The sequence below is a fragment of the Sciurus carolinensis genome, chromosome 4, assembly GCF_902686445.1.
Source record: "Sciurus carolinensis chromosome 4, mSciCar1.2, whole genome shotgun sequence".
NCBI classification, from domain to species: domain Eukaryota; kingdom Metazoa; phylum Chordata; class Mammalia; order Rodentia; family Sciuridae; genus Sciurus; species Sciurus carolinensis.
In genome coordinates, this window is record NC_062216.1 from 66,517,015 (window position 1) to 66,542,794 (window position 25,780).

Sequence of the window (25,780 nt, forward strand, 5' to 3'; positions counted from 1 at the left end):
CCTGGCAGAGACTTTGCTGTCAGCTCAGGGACACCTTTGTCCCTATAACTTACTGCAAGCCCACATGGACATTTCCATTTCCATTAAAGAAGGTGAGCAAGTGGCTCCTGTTCACCTGTCACTGGCAGGGATGGTGGGAGGCCCTGAGCATAGAATTCCCCAGGAGTGGACTCAAGGGGTAGGCTGCAAGCTGGGTAGTAAGACTCGAAGGTACCAGGAAGGCTCCCAGGAGCTTCCCCATTTCCCTGTGGGGCCCTGAAATATCTCCTCCACTCAGGTGCCTGAAATTCTACAACTGGATATGTAGTTTTCTGTTTCCAGAAATTCCTGTTTAAAACTCACCACAGATAGGCAGGTGGGGATACAGGTATGTTACTAGGCTTTGAGAAACGAAAAGGGAAGGTAGATGTATGGCTACAAGGGCTGCTCAGCATTCGGTGGGAGGGAGGTTACTCCTTTGCCCAGGGCGGGGGTTGAGTTGCCTTTGGCCCAACACTCTCCTTATCTGTCTCCCTCCCATCTGTCTGCTGAGGTTTGAGCAGGTAAGTGACTACCTTCAATACCCTTCTAAGCCTATAAAAAATGAGAGTATTTATTTGTTCAAAATTCCCTTAGAATGAAAGATGCTTAAGGTGCATATTTAAAATTCGAAAGGCAAATTACTGGATCTAATTTCCATCTTTTTGCTAGGAATCATCTTTTTACATCTCACTTTATCTTGGTCAGTGCATGAGGTCTTAGGAAAGAAGAAATGTTGGCGTCTAATTAATATTGTAGCTGACTGTTATTTTCTGAGTCTTTTTTTTTTTTGGGTGCTGGGGATCGAACCCAGGGCCTTGTGCTTACAAGGCAAGCACTCTACCGACTGAGCTATCTCCCCAGCCCCTCTGAGTCATTTTTATTCATCACCTTTTTCTTTCTGAGACAGTCTTGTTTGTTGTCCAGGTGGGCACTGAACTCCTGGGGTTAAGTGACCCTCCTGCCTCAGCTTCCCAAGTAGCTGAGACTACAGGCCACCCCACTGCCCCAGCTAATCAACATATTTTAAAAACTCAAGGATTAATGAAGGCTGCTGAAATTAGTTATATATTAGAATCTGGATACTTATATAACTAGATTGAAAAATATCAGAGAATAAGGAAGGGTGTTGGGCTAAATGCTTTAAATTTAACATTCTGAACAGTTACTGTTTGTAACTGTTACACTGATACATTCTCACTTATCACTGACTCATAATACAACCATGTTTCCTCCAACCAGACAAGTGCTCCACATAGGAACTGTTTAGCCAAGTCTCCCAGCTCACAGAGCAGAATTCAGTAGCTTATAAATATGTTTGGGGGCTGGGATATAGCTCGGTTGGTAGAGTGCTTGCTTTGCAAGTACAAGGCCCTGGGTTCAAATCCCCAGCACTGCAAAAACAAACAAACAAAAAACAATAAAAATAAAAATGTTTGATAATAATCCAGGTCAGGAGACAGATTATTACTTACCTTGAGACATTTGAATTACCTGTGGATTACCTTTTCTATCCTTATTAGTACTATTTAGCAAAAGTTGACTTTCCAACGCAGAGGAGGCAGAACCCAGAACCTAGACTCAGTTCAGGTTGAGTACTGTGGCACCTGGTCCTCCCTCAGCCAAGGGGAGGAAGAGCAGGCTGGTGGAAACCACACAGCTCCCCACCCTCCATCTTAAAGCACTATAGTCAGGGAACAGAACTGAAAGGATTCCTGGGATCGTCCTTCTTAGGTTTCCATTTGTCCATTTCAGCAAGCCCGCTCACTGGGTGCTGGACTGTTGGGAGCCCACAGCTGAAACTCAAACTGGGCTGAGGATCAGAAGGATATGTGGGGGCTTAAAAGTTAGAGTCTCCAGAGCAGGTGCCATGGTTCATGCATGTAATCCCAGTTGTTTGGGAGACTGAGGCAGGAGGATGTCAAGTTCAAGGCTAACCTTAGTGAGACCTTGTCTCCAAATAAAAAAACAGAAAGGGCTGGAGGTGTATCTCAGGGGTATAGTGCTTGCTTATTATGTATGTGTAAGGCCCTGAATTCCATCCCCAGTACCACCCCCCCACCACACACACACACACAAAGTTCTAGCTGCTTTAGGCCAGAGGTACAGCCTGGGAAACTGTATTTTAAAAATTCTTTCCTGGGAGATACCAATAAACCAGCAATTGAGCCCATCAGTGTAGGAAGCCCCCTCCCCAGGAGCTGTCTGTGAGCATGTAATCTTGAGAGGTCTGCCACTCCCATACCAGTCTTAGACTTAACCCAGGAGCCGCCTCTAACAGCAGGAGGCCACCTCCTAGCTCATAGGAGACTCACTGCTTTCCCTCCTCTGGGGACGGCCTTTCCCTTGTCTTGGTAGCTGCCTGTCCTGAGTGCTAACAGTCTCTGGAGCAGGAAGGAGGTCCCCGCGCTCTGGAATGCTGGCCCCCTTACTGAGGTACTGGCTGCCCTTCCTCCAAGGGAGGCATCGCGCTCGAGCCCTGTCAACAACAGGAACAGCTCACCTCCTCCCCTTTTTCTGCTGTCTGCTGCAAAACACATCACTTGCCCCTTCCTGTGCTCTCCCATCCCTTCTTCCCTTTTCTTAAACTTGTAGGTATTATCTACACACGTTGCCCAACTTCTTCGCCAGCTCTTCCTGCCGGGACCCCTTGCTGTCTGGCTTTCATCTTTATCAGCTCACTTCGCTGAAACTGCATCTCCAGTCACCCTGACCTCTAACCTCTCTTCCATTTCCCTATTTCTTGCTGTCAACACTTGAATGCCCTCTTGACACTCAAAAATGAGTGTATATGAAGTCAAATTCATTGTCTTCCACTCAAACTTCCATCTTTCTTCATTTTCCCTTTAACTCACTTATAGATTCACTTAATCGTGGGGATTATTGAACCCCCCATGCTCTCTACAGAACAGAGAGAAGCCAGGTGCACTGGTACACGCCTGTAATCCCAGGCTGAGGCCAGCCTCAGCAATTTAGTGAGACCCTGCCTCAAAATAAAAAAATAAAAAGGGCTGGGGATGTGGCTCAGTGGTAAAGTGCCCCTGAGTTCAGTCCCCAGTGCCAAAAAAAGAAAAGGGAAAAAAAACAACAACAACAACAACAAAAAAAAAAAAAAAAAAAAAAACAACCCACAGAGGGAAAGTGATCTGCCCAGTATAAACCAAACTTCTCAGGAAAAGAGTGGGGAGGAGAATGTGGGTCAGGGCTTGGCACCTGAAGTAGACAGGGGCCTCTGTTACTGTTTCCACTTGCTTCTATTCTCCCTTTGCTACACACACACACACACACACACACACACACACACACACAGGATAGCAAAAGTTCTCTTAAAGGCAGACACTGCCTGTTTCCCTCTTAGTGTCCCTCAGTATAGAATGCATTACAGGACTTAAGTAAAGTTGAGAAGAGGGAAAGGAGGAACATGGGGTTTTTAGAGTCTCAAAGGGAAGATGGCATTTCTTGCCAATCACAATTCCAAATAGTGCCTTATGGGGGGGGTCAATCATTGAAGCAGTTTATTAATAGGACCACATTTATACACACTTCCCATCTCTTTATGGGACCTTGACAAGTGATGAAACAATGAAACCCTTTCCATCCCAGTCAGCTGGGGGGCTCCAGTTTTTATTGGTTTTTGTTTTGTTTTGCAGTGCTGGGGTCTGAACCAAGGACCTTATACATGCTATACAACTGCTCTACCACTGAGCTACGCCCTTAGCTCCCAGTTTTGCCAGCTTTTAATGATACCTTTGACAGTTTCATTGTAGGTATTTGTGAAGCAGTAATTCATTAAAGGAACAATTTGAGACAGATGCAAAGGTGCACACCTGTAATCCCTGCAACTCAGGAAGTTGAGACAGGAAGATCACAAGTTTGAGGACAGCCTGAGCCTCTAAGTGAGACCCTAACTCAAAATAAAAAACAAAAAAAGGGCTGGGGAATGTAACTCAGAGGTAGAGCACCCCTAGGTTCAAAACCCAGTATACAAAGGAAAAAAAAAAAAAAAAGAAAGAAAGAAAGAAGGAAAGAAGTAAGTAAGTTGGGACCCTTAGCAGAAAAAAAAGGGGGGAATTAAAATCTAAAAAAAAATGTTTGAGGAGAACAATATTAGACTGGCCAAATGGAAAATCAGGTCAAGTCTATTTAATAGTAATAATACAGTAATTTAGCACACATTGAATATGCACTCATGTAAGAGACAGGGTATTTAGTTTCTACATTATCAGACTTATTATTCCCATTTGCACAAGGTAGGCAGCTTACTACTATTGTCTTTCAGATGAGGAAACTGAGGCTCAGCAAGATCACTTGCCTAAGATCACACAGACAGTGGGTGTGGATTTCACTCATGGGTTGACTAGGAGCCGGCCAGTTCAGCAACCTTCCTGGAAGGGACCAGCCTCTCTTTTGGGGAGGTGGTCAGAGGAGAACTGTCCAAGAGAGATGAATAGGGCCATCATAATTCTGATGGATCTCAATTAGGATACAATGGAAAAGGTAAGATATACAGGTAAGCTCAATGTATTTAACAGGTGTTAAGAACTGCCATCAGGTTAGCCCTCCTCTGTTTTTGTAAAAATTCCTTCATGCTTCCGGTATCTTAATGTGAACCCGCCCCCTCCCCACCATGGAAATGCAGAGCCAGATTATAACTCATGCTAATGTGGTTTTCTTCTTGCCCGACCCTGCTGCCTTCAGCTCTTAGAATTCCCCTGAACCAGATGTCCTGAGTTGTCTCAGCTATTGTGGGTTGGCGGGGGTAATCTACAGATGGTGTCTGGATATTTAGGTCATACTCTACCAGTTCTTTAAAGCCCTTGTTCTTAGACAAACAGTGATTTCTATGTCGCATCCAGAGAACAAGCAGAAAATGAACACTGGATAACAAGAGTGATAGAGGTCAAGTGGCTGTGAAATAGCTGTTGAGATGAAAGGTTATTAGCTTTGCTTCTTGATCTTGCTCTGGGCTTTGACGGCTCATCAGGCTGGTTCTCCCAAGAAAATTTCCATGCATCCTAAATAAACCCTTTGAAAGGGGCAGAGAAGCAGCCTGGGGTGGAAGGGTGGACCTCCGGTCTCACTTAGTGGCTCAGCCTGATCGCAGTGCTGCCAGAAGTACCTTGTCCTAGTCTTGCAGATGGCGACAGGAAGCAGCTGATCTAAGGACACACTATTTCAGAGCCAAAGGAAAGTCACCAAAGTCTAAGGATATGGAGGAAACTCTGTCTCCTCTCTAGACTTTCTGGCTTGAACGGGACCCTGAGTGTGGCTGGTGGCCTGTGAAGACATTATATGGGGTGGTGTGGGGGCGAGGGCATGTCTTCGACAACCAGAGCAAGAATTATCAAAAATTTTCATAGGGCTAAATATCCCCCTCCTACTCCCCTTCCCTTCCCTCCACACATACCAACTTGACTTATGTTCGATATGGGAGAGAAGACAAGAGACCCCACCCAGCAGACAAAACATGGATGAGGTGTGTCCACATTCCCACCAGCCTTGCCTCTAGAATGGGCTGCAGATTCCCCAGCAGTCTGTGACTCAAGCAGTGGGGCCCTCACCACTTCCCTCCAGCGTGTGGCCCATGGCTGGGCTGTCTGATCGTTCACATGTTTGCCCAGCGACTCAGTCACACATTCCTCTTCTGGGGGCACAGAGCTTCCCTAAGGTGCCAGTTTTGACTCATCTTGGGCAGAGAGGGTGACAGGTAGAGGACTTATCAGACCTTCAGTGAAGGTTGCCATCATCTGTCACCTGCTCTCATCCTGGGTTGTCAGTTTGGGGACAAAGGCACCAGGGGTGCTCATTCTGGGCTTCAAGTTAGAGGTTTGCCTCCCCACACCCCATTTCTCTAGACTTTAAACTTCTCGAGGGTGGGAACTGGTCTCAGTCGTCTTGGTGAGGTGAACTCCCAGATTCTCCCAAGTTACTCCTGGAATGATCAGGGTCTCCTGGACTAGGCCTTCCCTTGGCCTCCCACAAAGATCCTGACCCCAGAACTGACGCTTTATGCTGAGGAAGACAGGAACTGAGCCTTTTTGTAGTTTGATGAAGTGTACTCAAGGCTTTTATACCAGTTATCCTCCTTGTCCCATCTGTCCCCAAGATAAAGCATTGAACTAGCTTCCCTCCATGAAGACAGGCCCCCATAACAATTACAGACCACTCATTTAGAGTTGCTGGTCCTGGTCTCATAAACCCCATTCATTCCAACGTGAGAAAAGTCACAGTGCACTTCCAGCCCATGGCTACACAATTCCAAGGAAGACTTTTGCTCTAATTAGTGGAGCATTCTCTAGAACAGCCCTTAGGATCCTTATTGTAAAATCCCCAGGGCAATAGCTCCTCATTGCCTAACCCATGTGCTCGGTTCCTGGTCCCTGACCCTCTCTGCTGCCCTTCCCCCTGCAAAAGAGAGAGGCTTTCACCTTGTTTGGTGACTAATTAAGAAAAGGCAAACTCTTTGATTATTACTATTGTTTTCCGCCCCTCCACTGTACTGCATTCAAGGGCAATTTCTTTAGCAGGGAGACCTCCTACTTACTCAGGGAGGAGACTGGTGTCTTCAGCATGAAAAAGAAAAGACAGTTGGAAGGGTGGCCTCAATTCATGCCTGCTGCAGGTGAGCTCCTGCTCCCTGGGACATCTGTTAATTCTTTTCACCTCCTGGAGCACCCCTCTTAGGCAGCTCACCAGATGTGATGGTTAACAGGACTTAGGGACCTCAATAAAAGTATTTAAACTTTTATTTGAGCTGAGGCCAAACAAATTCAAAGTAATCTTTGTAGACTAAACCCTTTAGGGACTAGGGCTGGTCGTCGCACTTTTATGTGCCTCAGTTTCCCCATAGAGTCAGGAGAATAACTCAGTTCCAGATCCATGACAGAAGCACTTGAAGCCTCTTCACATCAGATTTCCTAGGCTCAGAGACCTGCTTGTGCTGCTGGAGCAAAAGGGCACAGGACCAAGAGGTGAGTTTACAGGGTGGAAATAATAGCTTCCGAATCACTCAGCATCTTAGCGGATTCAAAGGAGGATACGTTTCGTGACCGTGTTCGACGTAAATATAAGAGTTGATGTACTCTCTCCTGTTTTCAGAGATTCTAGCTCCGTGGCTGCAGCGCAGGGCACAGGCTCCGGAGAGCCCCGCGAGGGCTAGATCCGGGCAGGTCCCCCGGGTCCTTTCCGAAGAGGGGTCGAGTTCCGGGAGGAGGCGGCGGCTGGCGTGTGGGGCCGGTAGAAGGGACTGGGGTGGTTGGCCTGCGGGCAGCGGGGGCTCTCCTTGCGCACCCCCATGTCAAAGTCCTGGGCCGCTCTGCCGAATGCGCCCGGGTAGCGGGAGGCAGGTGCGGAGGTCACGGTCCCTGTGACTGGGAGGAGCTCTCAGGAGGGGTGTCGCAGGCTCGGTCGGTGGGAAGGAGCGAGCTGGGGGCCGGCGCGGCTGCCGGGGGGCGGGGAGGCGGCGCAGGAGGCGGGGCGGAGGCGGTGGAGCCCCGGGATCCACTCGCCTGGAGCCGGCCCCTGCACTCTGAGCCGCGGACGCCGCCTGCCAGCAGCCAACTTGAAGCTGAAAGTTCCTCGGGTCCTGCGCTCCGGAGAAGAGCGCGCAATCCAGCGACGGACGACCGACGGCGGCGGCCCGACCAGGCGACCCGGGCCCAGGACCTCTCCTGGACTCGGCCCCAGCTCCGCAACCGCGATTTCTCCCGCCCGCCAAACTTGGGGGTCCTGGAGCCCAGCAGGGAGCCCTCCCAGTGGCAGGAGCGAGCACGGACTCCGAGGGCTGGAATTGCTCGGATCGGGCCCAGCAGCGGCGGATTCAGCACCTAAGGAGCCGGGCAGACGCTCGGTGGGACCCCCATAGCAGGGCGCACCCGCCCGCGCCTCCAGCCCCGCACCCTAGCAGCGGATGAAGAGTCCGGTGCGGCTGCCTGAGCAGCCCGCGCGCTGAGAGGAGCGGGCAGAGTCTGCCCCGGGCCCCACCAGTGGGGCAGGGCTCCAGGCCGCCCACTGGCCCCCGCGGGCCGCGCCTCCACGCACCGCGGCGCCGGGCCGATCCAGAGGTGCAGGGCGCTGCGAGAGCCCGGCCGTGTTGCGCCGCGAGCCGGAGCCCGCGGGCCTGACAAGCGGCGGGACATGCAGGTAAGTGCCCGCTGCCAACTGTGGGAAACGGGAGCTGCGCGGCGGTCCCTGGGCTCGTCGTCCGAGAGACGTCTCGGCCTCTCCCCGGATCCCCCAAACTTCATTGGGCTGCCTCCTGCTTCTCGGACCCTCGGCGCTCAGCTGGCCGGCCGGGTCTGGGCGCCGCAGGCGCTCGCACTTTGGGAGCCGGCCCTTCTCTAGCTAAACCAGACTCTTCTGGCTCGGTTTGGCGCGGGGTCTGTAGCGTCGGCGTAGCCCGGTCAGGTGGCGGGAAGGGAAACGAAGACGAAGGAAATTACCCAGCCCTGCCGCGAACAAAGCTGGGGCCGCCTGGCTCTCGGCCGCGCTGCTGCTGCCTCCAGCGAGCGCGCGGCGACCGGCGCGGAGGGCGCGCTCCCGGCGCGGGCAGGTAGGGTTGGGGCTTCCTCGCCCTCCCGCGGCGGCTCTGGCGCTCGCGACTTTCGGGTCTCAGACAAGCGGGCGACCCAGGCGATGGCCCGGGCAGCGGCCACTCCTGAACTCAGAGACAGAGCCTAGGCGCTGCCCGCGACTGTCAGGGAGATGTGAGCCGCTGGAGCTTCTCGAACCCTTCCCAGGATTGACCCGGCCCAACTGGAACCCTCAATTTGAGTCTGCTCCCGGCCTGCAGCGGACTCGGGCGGGACTGCATATGGATTACCTTAACTCTGGCGAGAAGTCCCTGTATTCTTCTCACTCCGGAGCTGGTCGAGCCCTGAGAAGTGGTGGTGGTTTCTTTCTGCTTTCCCTGATTGCCTCTCTTGCGGCTGGGAGAGATGGGAAGCCACCTCTTTATCCATTTACTCTGGGCGCGTCGGTGGATATTTGGTCAAGCGCTCTAGTGACAGACAGGTTTCCTGGATATTGCACCTTGCAAATCATTGTGAGAGACAATTTTTTTTTTTTTTTAAGAAAGTTTGGTTCTGTCAGAGAGAGAAACAGGTGGCTCAGGCCCTGAGGTGGTTACTCAGCAGAGTTGAGTGGGGAGGAGGCAGTTTGCCCTCCACTTTACAGGGCGTCCTTCTTTACTACTTTTGTCTTTTGGCAACAACTTTCAGTGACGGCCACCCTGAGCAGAGTTACAGCCTGGTACCTGGAGGAGAAGGGCTCCAGATCATGTTACCAATCCCCTGAACTTCTCCAGTGGCCTAGGAATGTGCCCACTTGCCAGAGCTGTGATGGGACATCTGTGCCCATGCCATCAGTGCAGGGACAGAAGACTGTCAGCAGGCAGGGTCATACTCCTGGACAACTACCAGCACTGACACAGGCCCATGGTGCAAGCCTAGGTTGCCCCCTTCTGTGGTTGGCCCCTAAGGCAGCGTAGGTCCCTTGGAGCAGTAGGCACACCTGAGAAAACTTGAGGACCCTTTCCTGCATCGAGCTGCTCCTGTGGTGGAATGCACATGTAATTTACTTATCAAAGGCAAGACTGGGATCTCAAGCATAGAGGAGTGGATGCCAGGCCCAGAGCCTGCACCCACATGTCTGTCCAGACCCATACACAAGTCCTGGCAAACATACTGATCTTTTGGAGGTGGAAGGCTGAGTGGTGGTTTTCCTTCATTTCAAAATAGTGTCTGTTCTCTCTTTGATACAGATGACTTGTAGTTATAAATAGCAAGGAGGAGGAGGTGCACAAGACAATGCTGAAGGAGACCTCCTGGGGGCCATTGTGAGGAGTGGTGCAGTGCTGGGGTCTTCCTGGTGATGTCAAATGCGGGAGTCAGAGAAGGAGGCACAGCTATAGCAGTGTCAGTACTAACAGGTGCAGGGGGTGCTGACACCAGGGCAGGGGGTGAAGGGAATAGGGACCTGAAGTTACAACATATGGGTAAATCTCCAAGGGTAGCTGCTGAGAGAGACACCCTGTTCTTTTTCTTTCTCATATTAAAGATAAATCAGACAGAAGACATATGACACACTGTGGGGTCTCCCTGCCAGGAGAGTCAGAGTCAAACTTGAAGGAACTTGCTAGCCCCTTTCCACCCATGGATTCCTACTTTCCTAGGCTCTGATGTTCTGTGAGTATGGTTGTGCGTGTGTGTGTTTGCCCAGATTGTCTGAAACCAGTTCCCTTCTTAGTACTTTTGATGGTTGTAATCTCCCAGGGTTTCTTGCTTAGCCCTTTCCTAAATTTTTTTTCTATCCAAAAAGCTTAAAGGGTTAAGCTTTATGCATGTGTTTAGCATGAAGACTCTGGTTTCCATCCCCAGCAATAATAATAATGATGATAATAATAATAATAATAATAATGTATTCCCAAAATTGCTGTGAAAAGAAAAAATCTAGGATTGTTCTTTACCTATGTATTTCATCCTCCTATTACTCTAGCGGCAACTGGAAAGATTTTGTTTGTTCTTTTGTGGTGTGGGGATGGGACCCAGGACCTCATGTATGTGCACAGAGGGCAAACATGCCAACCATGCCTCTTTCCTTGGACTCCTGCCCCTGAGATCTCCAGTGTTGCACCACTCCTCACAATGGTCCCAAAGAGGTCTCCTTCAGCATTGCCTTGTGTATCTCCTCCTCCTTGCTATTTATAACTATAGATCATCTGTATCAAAGAGAGAACAGACACTATTTTGAAATGAAGGAAAACCACCACTCAGCCCCAGCTCAAATAATTTTTAAAAACTATTTTTAGTTGTAGATGGACACAATACCTTTATTTTATTTATTTACTTTTTTATGTGGTGTTGAGGATCAAACCCATTGCCTCACATGTGCTAGGCAAGTTCTCTACCACTGAACTACAATCCTGGCCCCTCAAATGATTTTTTTTTTTTTTTAAAGATTTTTTTTGGTTTGTTTTTCCTCAAGAAGGGCAGAGGACCAGGGTGGTGGGTTCTGATTTTTACCTCTAGGACAGTTCTGCTGGTTTCCACTGAATTGCCATAGCCTGGCACCTGTAGCATGGGGGCACGCCTGTGTCTTCTCTGAAATAGAACCCACCAAGTCCATGAAAGCTTTCCCTTCTGCAATTCTGGTTTGATTCTCCCTGGCTTCTTTTCAAACTGTCATTTAACTCCTTAATCTTCTAAATATGCCCTCAGAGTCCACGTTTGTTCCAGCCCCACACCTGAATGGAATCCTCCGAGTTTTTGTTGTAGTGGTAGTTGGGGGGTTGTTTTTATAATTCCTTCAGATCTCTCAAGACTCAGAACGGTGATAGATATAGAAAGCCTGAGTGGCAATAGCATATGTGAGTTCCATGTATGGGCATCTTTGCTTTCTATCAGACTTCTTTAAACTGTATCCCAGAGTCCAGAAAAATCCAGCAGAAGGTAGGGCATAGATACCATGGTGAAAATGAAAAGACCTGAATGTTTTTAATTTGAGCAACCCTTTATCAATCTCTGAGGTGTAGTCTGCGCTTCCCCCACAGCATATTGGCAAGACCCTGAAAATGGACCTGTTTGGTTCAGTTCTGAACTTTCCCCCTCAATGAGAAATGCCCCTGACGCTACAGAGCAGGTGATGGCTCTGTTCCTACCAGGCCCCCTCCACCCCTGGGCTGCTCTGTTTACCTGGCTAAATTTAACCCTCCGCCCCACTCTGTCCCTGCTGGACCTACTGGCTCGCGGTCTGGCCACTGGGCAGCATTTCCTGACTTCTTCGCCCCTGTGGTTGCAGTTGGGTCTTTTTGTATTGCATGAATCTTCTTTCAGACTTTCTAAAGTTGGTATCTCTCCTCCCTGCTTCTCCACCCATGTGGCTTTCTTCCCAACTCTTTCCTTATGGGTGATTTGGAACCTGGTTCAATACTGGGGGGAAACTGTCCCCTGTATGCCTTCCAGGTACCATGCATGCGTGGAGGTTTCAGGAAAGCTAGACTCAGGCTGCCACTGAAGGTCCTCAGGGACTGTGCTACTCATTGCCCAGCCCCCGCCAGGATCTTGGGTCCCTTCTGAGTCACTGTGGTGCTCATGGCAGCAGTACCAGCCTTAAAGGAACAGGGCTGTTTTCTCAGAATATCATTTTGTCCCACACACCTCCATACCTGCAAAGAACTCAACCCACCCATATGTACTGATCCTTGCATTACCATCTTGAGATTTTTGTTTGTTTGGTTTTAGAGGTGGAGTGTGCATGGTAGGTATCTTCTGGGTTGTCTTTTCTATGAAGTGAGGACATTGGATTAGATTGTCTAAGAGGCCCCTTCCAGTTGTAACATTCTGTCTATTTGCACAGCTTTGGCTCTTTCAGGTTTTGGAAATCTGTGCTGAGTACCAGGTCTCTGTTGGGGCTGCTGGCCCACAGAAGACTGGAATTGTATTCCCCCCCTGGCGGGAGGGTTGGGGCCTTCACAGTTACTGTTTCACAAAGTGAGGTCTCCCAGGCAGGGCTTGTGGTCACACAGGAGGCTCAAGTTGGGCTCCTAGTTTTGGGCTCTGGCCTGGCAAGGGCTTCTGTGGTTAGCCAACATCCCGAGGATTAGGATGAGGCTCTGTCTCCAGCTTCGGGTGACCTAGGGGCTGGTGCCGCATTCCTGGGGGGAGGCACCCAGAGTCCATTCTTAAATGGTTTACAGTCCTCTCTCCTCTGTAGTTTCCTTAAACTCAAGAAATGCAGGCTCCTAAATGGTTACTCTTGTCTGGATAATTTATAAAGGATCAGAAATGGACTTAACAAGGCCTGTGAAATGATAGCTGGGCTTGGGTAGAAAAGGTAGTGACTTAGAAAGTTCTGGTTTTACAAACTGTAGCTCCCTCAAAGGTCACTTTTGAGTTATCTGCAAATGTTTAGTTGTTAGATTTGCTCTGAGTCCTGCTGGGGAAGTGAAAAATATACAAAATGAAACATAGAAAGTAACAAACTTTTCTGATAGGAGCTGGTGGCAGTCAGATTTGCTACTGAGCCTTACGCTGCCCTCTCCTCTTTGAGAGGGAAAGCCCAAGATTAAAGGCAAGAAGTCACATACCAGCCTTGAGCTTCTGAGCTCCAAAACTGTGTCGCATGGCCCTGGTGGGTGTCCCCTGAACCTGAGCCAGCGGACAGATCGTGGGCAAGAGGCTGTTGTACTCCCACCCACTTCTCTTACCCCTGTGATAGGAGGCTTTCACTGCTGCGGGAAGTCAGAGCACAGCTGAGTCCCTGTCATAGGCTCACCTCAAAGATTACATACTTCACCTATATTTGTTGAGAAGTTTCTCCTGGGAAAATTTGAGTAATGGATTACTAAATATTTCATAGAAATTGTGTTTGGGGTTTGAGGCCTACAATCAAGGCAGTTAAACCCTTAGTGAGATTTTGCACATCAGTTTAGAAGTGGAAGTTCACAAGCAAGAGCAGGAGATGCTGCATGAGGGGCAGGGAGGTAGCTGGAGCTTATCAACAAGGTAACAGTAGGCAGGCTGGAGTTCCTCTGTCTCAGTTTGCTTACTTGTAAACTGGAAACAGTACTTCAGACCTTTCCCCAGCAGTTGCTGAGAGATATTACTGTGAGCAGTGTGTGGAAAGCCCCGAGCTTCTCAGGGCTCTATCAGGGTCACGTTGGTGAGGGTCTGAAGGCCAGGCATCTAGAGCTCCTGGGCAGCCTGCCCCGAATTTGTCCTTTATTAAAGATGGAGGGTGATGGGACTGATGTGGTTCAGTGGTAGAGCCCTTGCCCAGCATGTGTGAGGCCCTGGTTTCCATCCCTAGCACTCAAAATAAATAAGGTGGCTATTTTGTGTGGATCATTTGCAGCACACCCCCTGCCTATGTCTAAGGAAACTATTCTTATGGCACCCCAATCAGGCACAGAAGTTGATTTGGTCAGTATATAGAGGAGAATAGAGGTTTGGGGAATGGCAGGGACAGGACAGATATCCAGATTGTCTGTTGTGAAGGAAGGAAAAATGATATGCTCTCCATAGGAGCATTGGATTCTGATGTATCCTAAATGACCAGATCCCTGCCTGAGAAAGAAGGGATCCTGGGACCACATCTTAAACACAGTTTTGTTTTTTATTGAGCAAGTGCTGATTCCTTCCCTGTGTTTGCAAATTGCTCAAAGTCTTTGTGTGTGTGTGTTTGCAGGGGGTGGGGGGTGGTTACTAGGAATTGAACCCAGGGGTGCTCTACCATTGAGCTACATCCCCAACCCTTTTGATTTTATTTTGAGATAGGGTCTTGCTAAATTGCCTAGGCTGGCCTGAAACTTGTGATCCTCCTGCCTCAGCCTCTCTAGGAGCTGGAATTACAGGCATGAGCCACTGTACCCGGCTTCTCAAAAGCTTAAAAGGTCAAGCCAGGTGCAATGGCGCACATCTGCGTCCCAGCAACAGGGGAGGCTGAGACAGGAGGATCACTTGAGCCTAGATGCTCAGGACCAGCCTGGGCAGCAGAGTGTCTCAATAAAATAAAACAAACAAGCAAAATCTTGTTGAAAAAAATATTTTTAAAAGGTAACCTCTGTGAAGTCTCATCTGAAGTCAGATTTAACAGACAAGATCAGATTTAAGAACTTTCTGTTTCCCCTCAGGCCAGGTTTCTCTACCACTGTAAGTCAGAGCAGTATCTTGTGGAAAGAAAAAGTCAAGGATTTTGCACTCAGGTTCCAGGTGATTCAGGAACCAGGCAGGTGACTGAAAGGAGTGAGGGAAAGGGGAAGACTTAAAAGGCAACTGGAAAGCTCAGGCTGTAGCTCAGTGGTAGAGCACTCGCCTAGCATGTGGGAGGTCCTAGCTTCCATCCCAAGCAACACACACACACAACCTAGGAAAGAGGAGGCCAACCTGGGAAAGCATCCCACCTAAAAGCTTTTGAGTTCATGTATCTAAAACTCAGAGTCTGCCCTACCAACCCCCTTCCCCCAGGCATCAGATTGGATGCTCTCAGGAACCTAACAGTAGTGACCTGATGCAGTTGGCTAGCAGGGGACTTCCAGCTGGTAAGCCAGACCCACTGGCTCTTCCAATACAGGCCCTTTTCCATTGTGGAACTGTTTGTCACATCTAGGGGGCGGGACCAAGTCTTTTAACTTGTCAGGACCTAGGGGCCACATCTCCAGTGTTGCTCCTAACCTAAAGTCACGACTTCTTTAACAGGATGGCCTCTCTTTAGAGGTGTCAAGTACTGAGCCATTATGAACAGAACGGATATTAGCTACATCCCGAGATTCCTCTTTCTTACACACTTTGGGTATCATTCCTGACATGCACAGGGAGTTTTCACACTTCCCTGACAAGCCTCTCCTTTTCCTCCATGCTACTTAAAACTCAGCTCAGACCTGGCATTGTAGCTGACCAAGCCCTCTGCAGCCTGCCTGACCCCTGCCTCCCAGGCCAGCCTCATCCTATACCACTCTGTCCCATACCCCATGCCTGATAGGGCCTTCTTATGTCATGTGCAACCTCTTGTGCTCTTTTAGGACCCAGGTAGCTGCACTCCCTGGGCCAGGCCCTCTCCTGCTCCTTTCTGTCCTGGGATGGCTCCTCCTGTCCATCAGGTCTTAGCTTCTCAAAGAGGCCCTGGTGTGAGATCAGCCACCCACCCAGACATTCTGTTCCTGTCTGTTTCCTCTAGAGCACTTATCATACCACCTGTAGCTCTCTTGTCTATTTATTAGCACCCTTGTTAAATGTCTGCCCCCCATCATGTTTGTCCTATTCTCTACTACTTCCTCAGTGCTAAAGCAGTGTCTGAACTTAAAAGGTCTCAATAAAGATCTGCTATTGTCGATCTTAGGGCAATGAGATTAGTAAGTGTACAGCATGTTCCTTGCTAGAATGGGCCCCTTCGCCTAATAAGTATGCCATCTTTAATGGATTTCTGCTGACAGAATTAGTCATGTAACAAATATTGATTCAGTTATGTTCCAGGTGCTGGGGAGATAAGATTGCTCCTGGCTGGGTATGGTGGCACATTCTTGCAATCCAAGCCTGTGGGGAGGCTGAGACATAAGGATCACAAGATCGAGGTCAGCCTGGGCAATTTAGCCAGACTCTGTCTTTTTTTTTTTTTTTAATAGTTTTTTAGTTGTAGATAGACACACTACTTTTATTTTGTTTATTTAATTTCATGTGGTGCTGAGAATTGAACCCAGTGCTTCACATGTGTGAAGTGAGAGCTCTACCACTAAGTCACAACCCCAGCCCCTAGAACCTGTCTTTAAAAAAAAAAAAAAAAAAAAAAAAAAAATTAAAAAAAAAATTAAAAGGGCTTAGGTTATAGGTCAGGGATAGAGTACTTTCCCAGCATGTGTGAGGCCCTGGGTTTCACCCTAAGCACTGCAAAAAAGGAAGGAAGGGAGGAAGGAAGGGAGGGAGGGAAGAAGGGAGGGAGAGAGGGAGGGAAGAAAGAGAAACTCAGGAGTTTTGGTTCAAGTAACTTCTACTCCTTACAAATGGCTATTGTGCAGTCTTCCAAAACCTTTGAGTCTGTCATTTCCCCCCATATCCTAAGTCTAGTTGTGTATTTCACGGTATCATTATTGTAAATTTTATGCCAATTTTTTTTGGGAGGGGGCAAAAAAATGGAGTGTGATCAGTAAGTGAAGCTTTTTATAAAAATTGTGCTGGTATTACTTAGAAATAATTTATCACTCAACTGTCTTTGGTGCAAGATTAGAAGGCACAGAATATTTATAAATATGCATTTAAATTGAATAGTCCAAATGGAGGGGTGTCATTTCTTTGTGACAATTTAGTGAACATTTTTCTGGTTTAAGAAGAGTTAATACATTAGTTGTTATAATATGGTCTAAATATTACTCTTGAGAAAATTTATTATAGCGTTACAAAGTATGGATTTACAAAATGTAGTCTTTTGGGTCTGAAAATTCTGCTCTGCTGTCATTGGTTTTATAATCTGACTTTGTCCTCAGCGTCACTCACATAAGATGTGTTTGCAGTCAGTACTACAGTGTTCTAAATAAACTACCAAGTCTACTTTCAGAAATAAACTCAGGCACTTGCACTGAGAATTCTAAGCTCCAGGCTCAGAGTGCTGGAGAAAGCAAGTGTGCATCCATATGCTACTGGTGAATACATTGCTGCTCTGTTTTCCTTTTAAGTGGCATGACGAACAGACTATGTCATGTGATGATTACACGATGACAGGTTACAAACCAATTTTTGAACTGAAAAACCAGGGTATAACAATTATGCGGTGAAATTATGGTATGTTTCATTGTGTGTGTGATTAGACTGAGGAATGGTGAAGGAAACACATGGGAGTTCCATGAGTGCTCCATCCCAGGGCCCTGCATCGCAGGCTCTCAGTCACTGTTAAATGAGATGAGGAGGGTCTCCTCGCTCGGCTGTTGTTCCAGATGTTCCTCTTGAGTAAGAGATTAGCACATTGGGCTGGGACTGTGACTCTATGGTGGAGCACTTGCCTAGCATGTTGTTTGATTCTCAGCACCACATAAAAAATTAAGTAAAATAAAGATACTGTGTCCATCTACAGCTAAAAATATTCTTTTAAAAAAAGATTAGCACATTTATTGGATGCAGTACCAGGATCCAGTAAAGCCTTGTTGAATATAATTTGCAAAGAACTAAGAGGAAAAAGGTCTCCTGTTGCCAAAGACAGTGGCATTGTTGCCTCCTCTGCACGGCCTTCTCTTGACTTCCAGGGGCCTCACTCTCCTAGTTTGCCCTCCCCATCACTGACTGCAGCTGATTTCCTTTATGTCCTTGAACCCATCTCTTCTCTGTGACGTGCCTGTAAATGCTCTTTGCTCTTACAAACTGCACATCTTCATTCTCCTGCTTGCCCCTTTGCCTTGGACCTGGGCGGGAATATCAGATTGCTTAGGCAGGATCTTCTCTGGGTCACCTGCTCTGACCTTTCCCCTTAGACCTGCTCTTCACATGGCCCTCTCCAGCTCATCCTTCTCCTTGCTCATGCCTGAGACCCTGGAGTCACTCTTGATTTTTCTCTTCCTCTCACTGCCCACATCCCATCTACCAGCGAATCTTGCCCAGTCTAACTTCAGAATATACCCAGAACCGTGGCCACTGTCACCTACCATCCCATGCTGTCTCATCCATGTGTGACTCCCGAATCACAATGGCCACCTCCTGCTTTAGTCAGCATAGTGATCCTGCTGGAACCTTCCAGATCATGTCCCTTTTCCCCTCCAAATCCATCTCATGCAGGGAAAAGCCAAAATCCTTTTCAACTGTGACCAGACCCTCCTCACCTTGGGAAGCTCACCTGCTACTTCTCTTCTGTCCAGCACCTGCAGTCTTCTTGCTTGTCCTTGAACAGGCATGCTTCTGTCCTGGGGATTTGCCCCTTCTTGTTTCCTCTGCCCCAGGACTCTCCTCCTTGCCGCACTCCCTTCCATTCCTTAGAGCTGTTCTCAGAGTCACTCTGGTGGGTTCTCCTGGGATTTCCCTGTGTACATTGCAGCCCTCCCCTGTTCTCTGGCCCTCTTCTCTGCTCTATTTCCTAACACCTCTCACCATTGAACACGTGTATTTTATAATGTCCTTACTTGTTCCCTTGTCTGCTTCCCTTACTACATAAACACCACAAGGGCAGAATTTTTGTCTGCCTTGCATACTTTTATATCTTGAGCACATAGAACCATGCCTGAAGAGTCGGGTAGGGGTGGAGAGGGGATGGCTAGTGGATACAGGGTACAGTTGGAAGGAGGAATAACTTCTAACGTTCTGATGTGGCACCATAAGATAACCATGGTAGACAACAATTAATCATGTTTCAAAATAGCTTGTAGAGAGGATTTGGGTGGGTGGCAGGTTACTGCAGATTGAGCCACGGGGAGCTTTCCACTACATCCCAAGTCCTTTTTATTTTTTTATTTTGAGACAGGGTCTCCTGAAGTTGTGAGGCTATCCTTGAGCTTGTAGTCCTCCTGCCTCAGCCTTCTGAGACACTGGGAATGCAGGCATGTGCCACCAGTTTGTTGAGAGAATTTTTGAATATTCCTTACATAAAGAAAGGATCAATGTCTGAGGTGATAGATAAACTAGTTACCCTGATCTGATCATTATACATTATGTCCCTGTATCAAAATGTCCCACTGCACACCATAAATATGTACTGTTACTGTGTGTCAGTTTTCACATACATACAAAACAGTGCCTGACACAAAGTGCCTGTTTAATAAATACTTGCTGGAGGAATTGAATGAATGAAAGGCAGGAGTCTTAACCTGTTGATGTGGAAGAGGCCAAAGAGTAGAAGTTGGTTTGTCTCTCCCCACTCCTGTTCCCCAACCTTAAGAATGGTCCTAGGTTGTACCACTGTTTTATTAAAACTAATGAAAGTGAGACATATTAACTGAAAAACTTTGATTTTTTTTCAGTTCCTTGATATTTTCATTGAAAAAAATAATGAAAACCATAATTCCTAGGATAATCATTGATAATATTTGGCACTGTTTTTTTTTGGCACTGGAGATTGAATTCAGGGGCATTTAACCACTGAGCAACATCCCCAGTCCTTTTAAAAATATTTTCTTTAGAGACAGGATCTCACTAAGTTACTTGGGGCCTCACTAAGTTGCTGAGGCTGGCTTTGAACTTGAGATCCTCCTGCCTCAGCCTCCCAAGCTGCTGGGATTATAGGTATGTGCCACTATGCTCTGCTGGCACTGGCATATATATGTACAAGCACATAGATATTTATAGATGCGTGTGTATGGGATGTGTATGCATGGTGGGGGAGGGGGTTGTTGGTTTGCAGAGCTGGGGTTGGAACCCATGCATGGTAGGCGAGTACCCTACCAATGAGCCACACCCCAGCCCAATATATATTTCTTTCTGTGCTGTCTCCCTGGTCCTCAAGGGCAAGGACCTGCTTACACTTCTGGATTCTGTGCTGTCATGTGGCCTGGTGTACATCGGTGCACAAAGTTATAGATTAAAATTGCCCTGGATAGTGTGTGGTCTACTTTCTGGTCAGTCGTTGAATCTGTGCAGAGCCGGTCCCTGCGGTCTCTGCCTTTTTGGTTTATGAGCTGTGTGATGAGCGTGATGTCTGGATCCCTTTTGATTCCCTAAGGTTGTTCTAAAGCCAGGCTTCTGAACCTCACAGCACTGCGAATATTTGGCTCTGATAATTCTGGGTTGAGGAGGGCTGTCCTGTGCACTGTGGGATGTTGACTAACACCCACAGCCTCCACTCACTAGATGCCAATAACACCCTGTTCCCAGAGATGACACCCAGAGATGTCTCCAGTCTTTGTAAATGTCCCTGAGCAGCAGGGACACAGAAAAGCCCCCACTGGTTGAGGACCACTGTTTTAAACTGTCTCTAATTTTTTCCTGACAACTTTTCTTTTGTTTTCCCTTCCCTAAGTCCTTTGGAATCGTTTCCTGTTTTGCGTCCTATTTCTGTGCTGTCACCTGAGTGTTGTCACTATGGAGGAGATGTGAATGATGGCAGTGGCTCTTTCAGCAGGGGCTTGTCCCTATTCCACCCCACAGTGCTGTCACCCTGCTCCCAGATGAATCGTACTGCTGCCAACCTGATCCACAAGCAGCCACCCTGCTGGTGAAAAGGGTCCCCAGGCAAATGAGTGTAGCAAGACACTTTTTAAAAAAAGTTTTCTGTAGTTGTAGATAGACAGCATGCCTTTATTTTATTTATTTTTTATATAGTGCAGAGTATCAAACCCAGTGCCTCAAACGTGCTAGGCAAGTGCTCTGCCACTGAGCCACATCCCCAGCCCCGACATTTTGTTTTATGCTGTGTAGTTTGATTAGAATGTCAGCCTTGCAGATTTAGTCTAGTGGTGATTTTTAAGCTTTTAGAAGTTGGGACTGGGATTGTGGTTCAGTGGTAGAGCACTTGCCTAGCATGTGTGAGGCACTGGGTTCATCCTCAGCACCACATAAAAATAAATGAATAAAATTAATGTCTAGCAACATCTAAAAATTTTTTTTATAAAACTTAAAAAAGAGGTCTTTGCCTTCCCTCTTGCTATTCTCTATCCAGTAGAAATGCATGGCCTTTAGGATCATGGACTTGGGTTTGAGTACTGACTTAGCATTCATAACTCCATTATCCTTACCCTGGCCATTTAGCTTTTCTGAGATCTGGTTTCCTTTTCCCTTAAACTGGGATAATAATGCCCCACTCATAAGGTGTTTTTTTGTTTGTTTGCTTTTTGTTTTTTGAGAACTAAATGTGATAATTTATGAATTCTGGTGAAGCCCAGCACATAGTACATACTCCGTCAATGTCAGCTTCCTTCCTCAACTCTTATTTGAAAAACAAGTGAAAGGTTGAGAATTGTCACCAAAGATGCCTAAACCCCTACTCAAAGTTTGGTGGAGATATGAGCATGTTATAACTTGGTTTATTTTGATAACTGGGGAGACAGATGAAATGTGGAAATTCACTTATATGACAACTACTTTAACCAATGGAGCTGTGGAGAGCTCTGCAGCTCCACAGGCTCTAGAAAGTTCCTTGGAAGACCTTCTAATCTGAGGTGTGGGCTCTTGGATGGCAGAAGTGATGGTCATCTGTGCTCCTCTCCCCCTGCAAGCCCAGCACTCAGCACTGTTGCTGTTCAGCAATACAAAATGAGCTAGAGGCACCTAAGGAGCGCATGATCCCCAATTTTTGAAAGCTGGTCTTGAAATATCCTATTTCATCAATACTAAGACACATTTAACATGTTGGAGATCAGTGTGCGTCTTAAACTCAATATAAATCATGGTTAAGTTGGGAGTGCTTTTCTTTCTTTTCTTCTTCTTCTTCTTCTTCTTCTTCCTCTTCTTCTTCCTCCTCTTCCTCCTCCTCCTCCTCCCTCCTCCTCCTCCTCCTCCTCCTTTCTTTTTTTTTGGTAGCAGGGATTGAACCCAGGGGTGCTCAATCACTCTGAGTCACATCCCCAGCCCTTTTTATTTTTTTATTTTGAGACAAGATCTCATTAAGTTGCACAAGGCCTTGCTAAGTTGTTGAGGCTGGCTTTAAACTTGAGATCCGCCCGTCTCTGCCTCCTGAGCTGCTGGGATTACAGGCATGCACCACCATGCCTGGCACTTTTCTTTCTTAATGGTATAAGATAATGGTGCATGTTAGAATCAGTAGCATTTTATATTTGGCAAAATAATGTTATGTTCTTCATCACTGTTTTCAAAGGTGACCTACTGCTATTCCCATGGTATTCCCATAGAAATGTGCTTCTGATTTTGCCAAATGCAATTTTTAGAGTGTTGCCTTCATGTTGAACATCTATTGACTAAGAGTTAAAATTGAGATAGGAATGTCTAGACAAAGACCAGATGCCCAAAGACCCTGGACCCTGTTGATTAAGGATCCTGGCTTCCCTGCAGCCACCTGGGAATCACAAGTTTAGGATTCTCGCCTTGTGTTAATAGGGATCTGGGGCCAACAAATGAAGTGCCAAAAGTCTCCCAGTGCCTTGTAAATGGATTCATGTACCTCGCCCTCTGCCTATCTCACCTGGAGTTGTTAGGATCCAGGGAGACAGAGTGTTTGAAAGTGGTTTAGAAGAACTATAAGGCACTGTTCTGTCCTTCAGGACTGGAGCATGTGCAGAGTGGAAATGTGACCCAAAGATTTCTTTAAGTCCACTGACAAAACACAGCCCCAGGTGATTCATACCTGGTGATTCATACCTGGCACTTGACTTCCTATTTGTCTATTTCTAGGACTCTTTGAAAACTCTGTAGAAGCTTGTCTGGTGAGGTGAAATAGTATCCTAAAGGATCAAGAAGAAGTTGCATTCTATAGCCAGAGTGCAAGCCCCAAAACCCACCCCCTTCCATTTAATACCCTGTTTCACTGTCTTGGCACTGGAAAATATGTCAGATAAAATATCACTAACATTCATTTTTTGGTGGGGTACTAGGGATTGAACTCATGGGTGCTCTACCACTGAGTCATATCTTGGCCCTTTAATTTTTTTTTATTTTAAACTTCAAGACAGGGTCTTACTAAGTTGCCAAGGCTGAGATCCTCCTGCCTTAACCTCCCAAGTGTGCCACTGTTCCCTGGTTAACATGGATGTCTGTGTCATGAAAGAGAAGGTCTAATCTCTTACATGCAGTGTTTAAGTCCTTCAATGTATCAGGTGCCAGTTCAATCCTAACTCCAAAGTCTCATTGGCTGTAAGACCACTTCCCAGAGGTGACCTTGGGCAAGTTACCCAAACTCATCTGACCTCTGTTTCCCCATCTGTTAAAATCCTTACAGGGCTGTTATAAAGTATGAATGAAACGAACCCTCATAAAAGTGCTTACATTAAGTGAACGTAGAGTCTCATACATAGAAAGCATCCAGGAGATGTTCACTCTAATTATGCTTCTAAACAACCTTGAAAAGAAAAAAACAATGCTATTGTGCAATTGCTAGGACTGGTTCTGCTAAAAGAATCAACAGCTTAGTTATGTCTGGGATGAAGGTATAGAGTTGGCATTATTTCCATACTTAAACATGGCATTAATAAGCTACACAGACAAGTCAATTTGACAGTAATCTGATATAACACTGCATTTTTTGATACATACAGCTTGTTATACTATAACCAATCAAAAATCCTGGTCAAAACCTTACCAGATGTCTTTTAAATATTTCCTTACAAGTGAGATTCTGGAAACATACTGTTAATGATGAGGGAGGAGGAAGAGTCTCAAGAGGGAAGCTTCCTACTGTCGAGCTTTAAAGCCTGGAGGCCTCAGACTCTGTGTGCATGGGCCTCTGAGAAAATAGCCTCAACCTACCTCCACAGTCGAGGGTTGGGGAGAGCCTAACAGAGTGAGTTTTATGCTCTTCCTGCACTCTGCTCTCTTTCTTTCTTTACCCCCTGTGGTATATTACCACAGCTGAATGGTAAGAGTGCTACTTTAATTTTGGTTTGGTTTGGTTTTTAGGTGCTGAGGATTGAACCCAAGGCCCCAGCACATGTCAGGCAAGCATTTGATCACTGAGCTCCACCCCCAGCCCATTTTTTCTTTTTAATCAAACATATTGAAATATAACTTACAGGTCATAAAATCTACACATTGTTTAAGTGTACAGGTCAGTCAATTGGGACAAGTATAAATATTCATGCACTCACTGCCGTCATCAAGATATTTCTACTTCCCCAGAAATCTTCTTGTCCCCCTTCAGCATAGCCACACAACTGAGGCAACCGCTGATCTGAGTTGAGTCATTCTGGATTAGTTTTACCTGTCCTAGAATTTTACATCAGGAGAATTGTACCAGAACTAGGGTTGGTTTTCTTTTATTTTTCCTTTGATGTTCAGCTTCTTTTGCTCAGCACATCTGTGACATTTATCTGCATTGTCGCAGGGATCAGCAGTTTATTCTTTTTATTGCTGCGATTTGTTTATTTACTTCTGATGGACATTTGGGTTGTTCTAGATTTTAGTCAATCAATGATCTCTGTCTTTTAATTGTGATGTTTAGTCTATTTACACTTACTATCACCTTTTTTTTAATTTTGAAATAATTTTAGACCTGTAAAAATGTGGCAAGAACAGTACAGAGAATTCTTGCCTACTTTTCACTTAGTTTACTTTACTGTTAACATTTTATGTAACCATAGTACAATCCAACTGAATATTAACATTATTACAGTGTTGTTAATTATAAGTTTTATTCCAATTTTATCAGTTTTCCCCTACTGTCTTTTTATGGTCCCAAATCCAATCCAGTATCTCATATTAATTAAATTCATTTATCATATCTTCATCTCCAGTGTGTGACACTTCCTCCTGTTTCTTTTGTCTTTCAATATTATGTTAATCAGATTTCTGTTACTGTGATAAAATACTTGAGAAAGCCCACTTCAAGATAAAAGATTTATTTTTTTCTCATGGTCTCACAGATTTCAGGTCATGGTCACCTGGCCTGTTTGCTTTGTGCCGGTGACAAAAAGAGGGAGACAGGAAGGAGGTGGAGTTCCAGTATCCCCTTCAAGGCGTGACCCCAATAACTTACTTTCTTCCTCTAGGCCCTACCTCCTAATGGTTCTGCCATCTCCCAGTGGTACCACAGGCTGATCACCAAATCTTTAGCATATGGTCCTTGGGAAACAGTTAAGATCAAACTGGCTGGGTGCTGTGTGGCGCATGCCTGTAATCCCAGTGGCTGGGGAGGCTGAGGCAGGAGAATCGTGAGTTCAAAGCCAGCCTTAGCAATTTAACGAGGCCCTAAATAACTCAGTGAGACCCTGTCTCTAAATAAAATATGAAAAAGGACCGGAGATGTGGCTCTTTAGTAAAGCATCACTGAATTCAATCCCTGGTACCAAACAAAACAAAACAAAACAAAAAATCAAACTATAACAATTACTCTGATACACTCTGTGTGTGTGTGCATATGTGTGTGTGTGTGTGTAGTACTAGGAATTGAACTCAGGTGTGCTTTACTACTGAGCTACATCCCAGCCCTTTTATTTTTTATTTTGAGACAGGATCTTACTAAGTCACCCAGGTTGGCCTCAAATTTGTGATCCTCCTACCTCAGTTTCCTGAGCCACTGGGATTATAGGTAGGTGCCGCTGTTTTGTTTTGTTTTGGTTCGGTTTGGTTTTTGGTTTTTTGGTACCAAGGGTGCTTAACCACTGAGAAACATCCCCAGTTCTTTTTATTTTTTAATTTTGAGACAGGATCTTGCTAAATTGTTTAAGGCCTCACTAAGTTGCTGAGGCTGGCTT

General features: G+C 46.6%; 1 protein-coding gene across 2 annotated transcripts in view; it reads left to right on the plus strand.

Moving 5' to 3' along the window:
- The first annotated feature begins 7,493 nt into the window (after nucleotides 1-7,493).
- Nucleotides 7,494-25,780, plus strand: part of Wnt5b (Wnt family member 5B) — a 108,157-nt gene continuing 89,870 nt past the window's right edge. Inside the window, exons 1-2 of one of the 2 annotated variants that reach the window (XM_047550741.1) lie at nucleotides 7,494-8,160; nucleotides 10,075-10,202. Coding sequence is in view for 1 of the 2 variants with exons in the window: in XM_047550740.1 (XP_047406696.1) it covers nucleotides 8,155-8,160 (6 nt within the window). In the remaining variant the exon portion in view is untranslated. The remainder of the gene's footprint in view (nucleotides 8,161-10,074; nucleotides 10,203-25,780) is intronic. The other variant, XM_047550740.1, reaches the window with a different exon arrangement.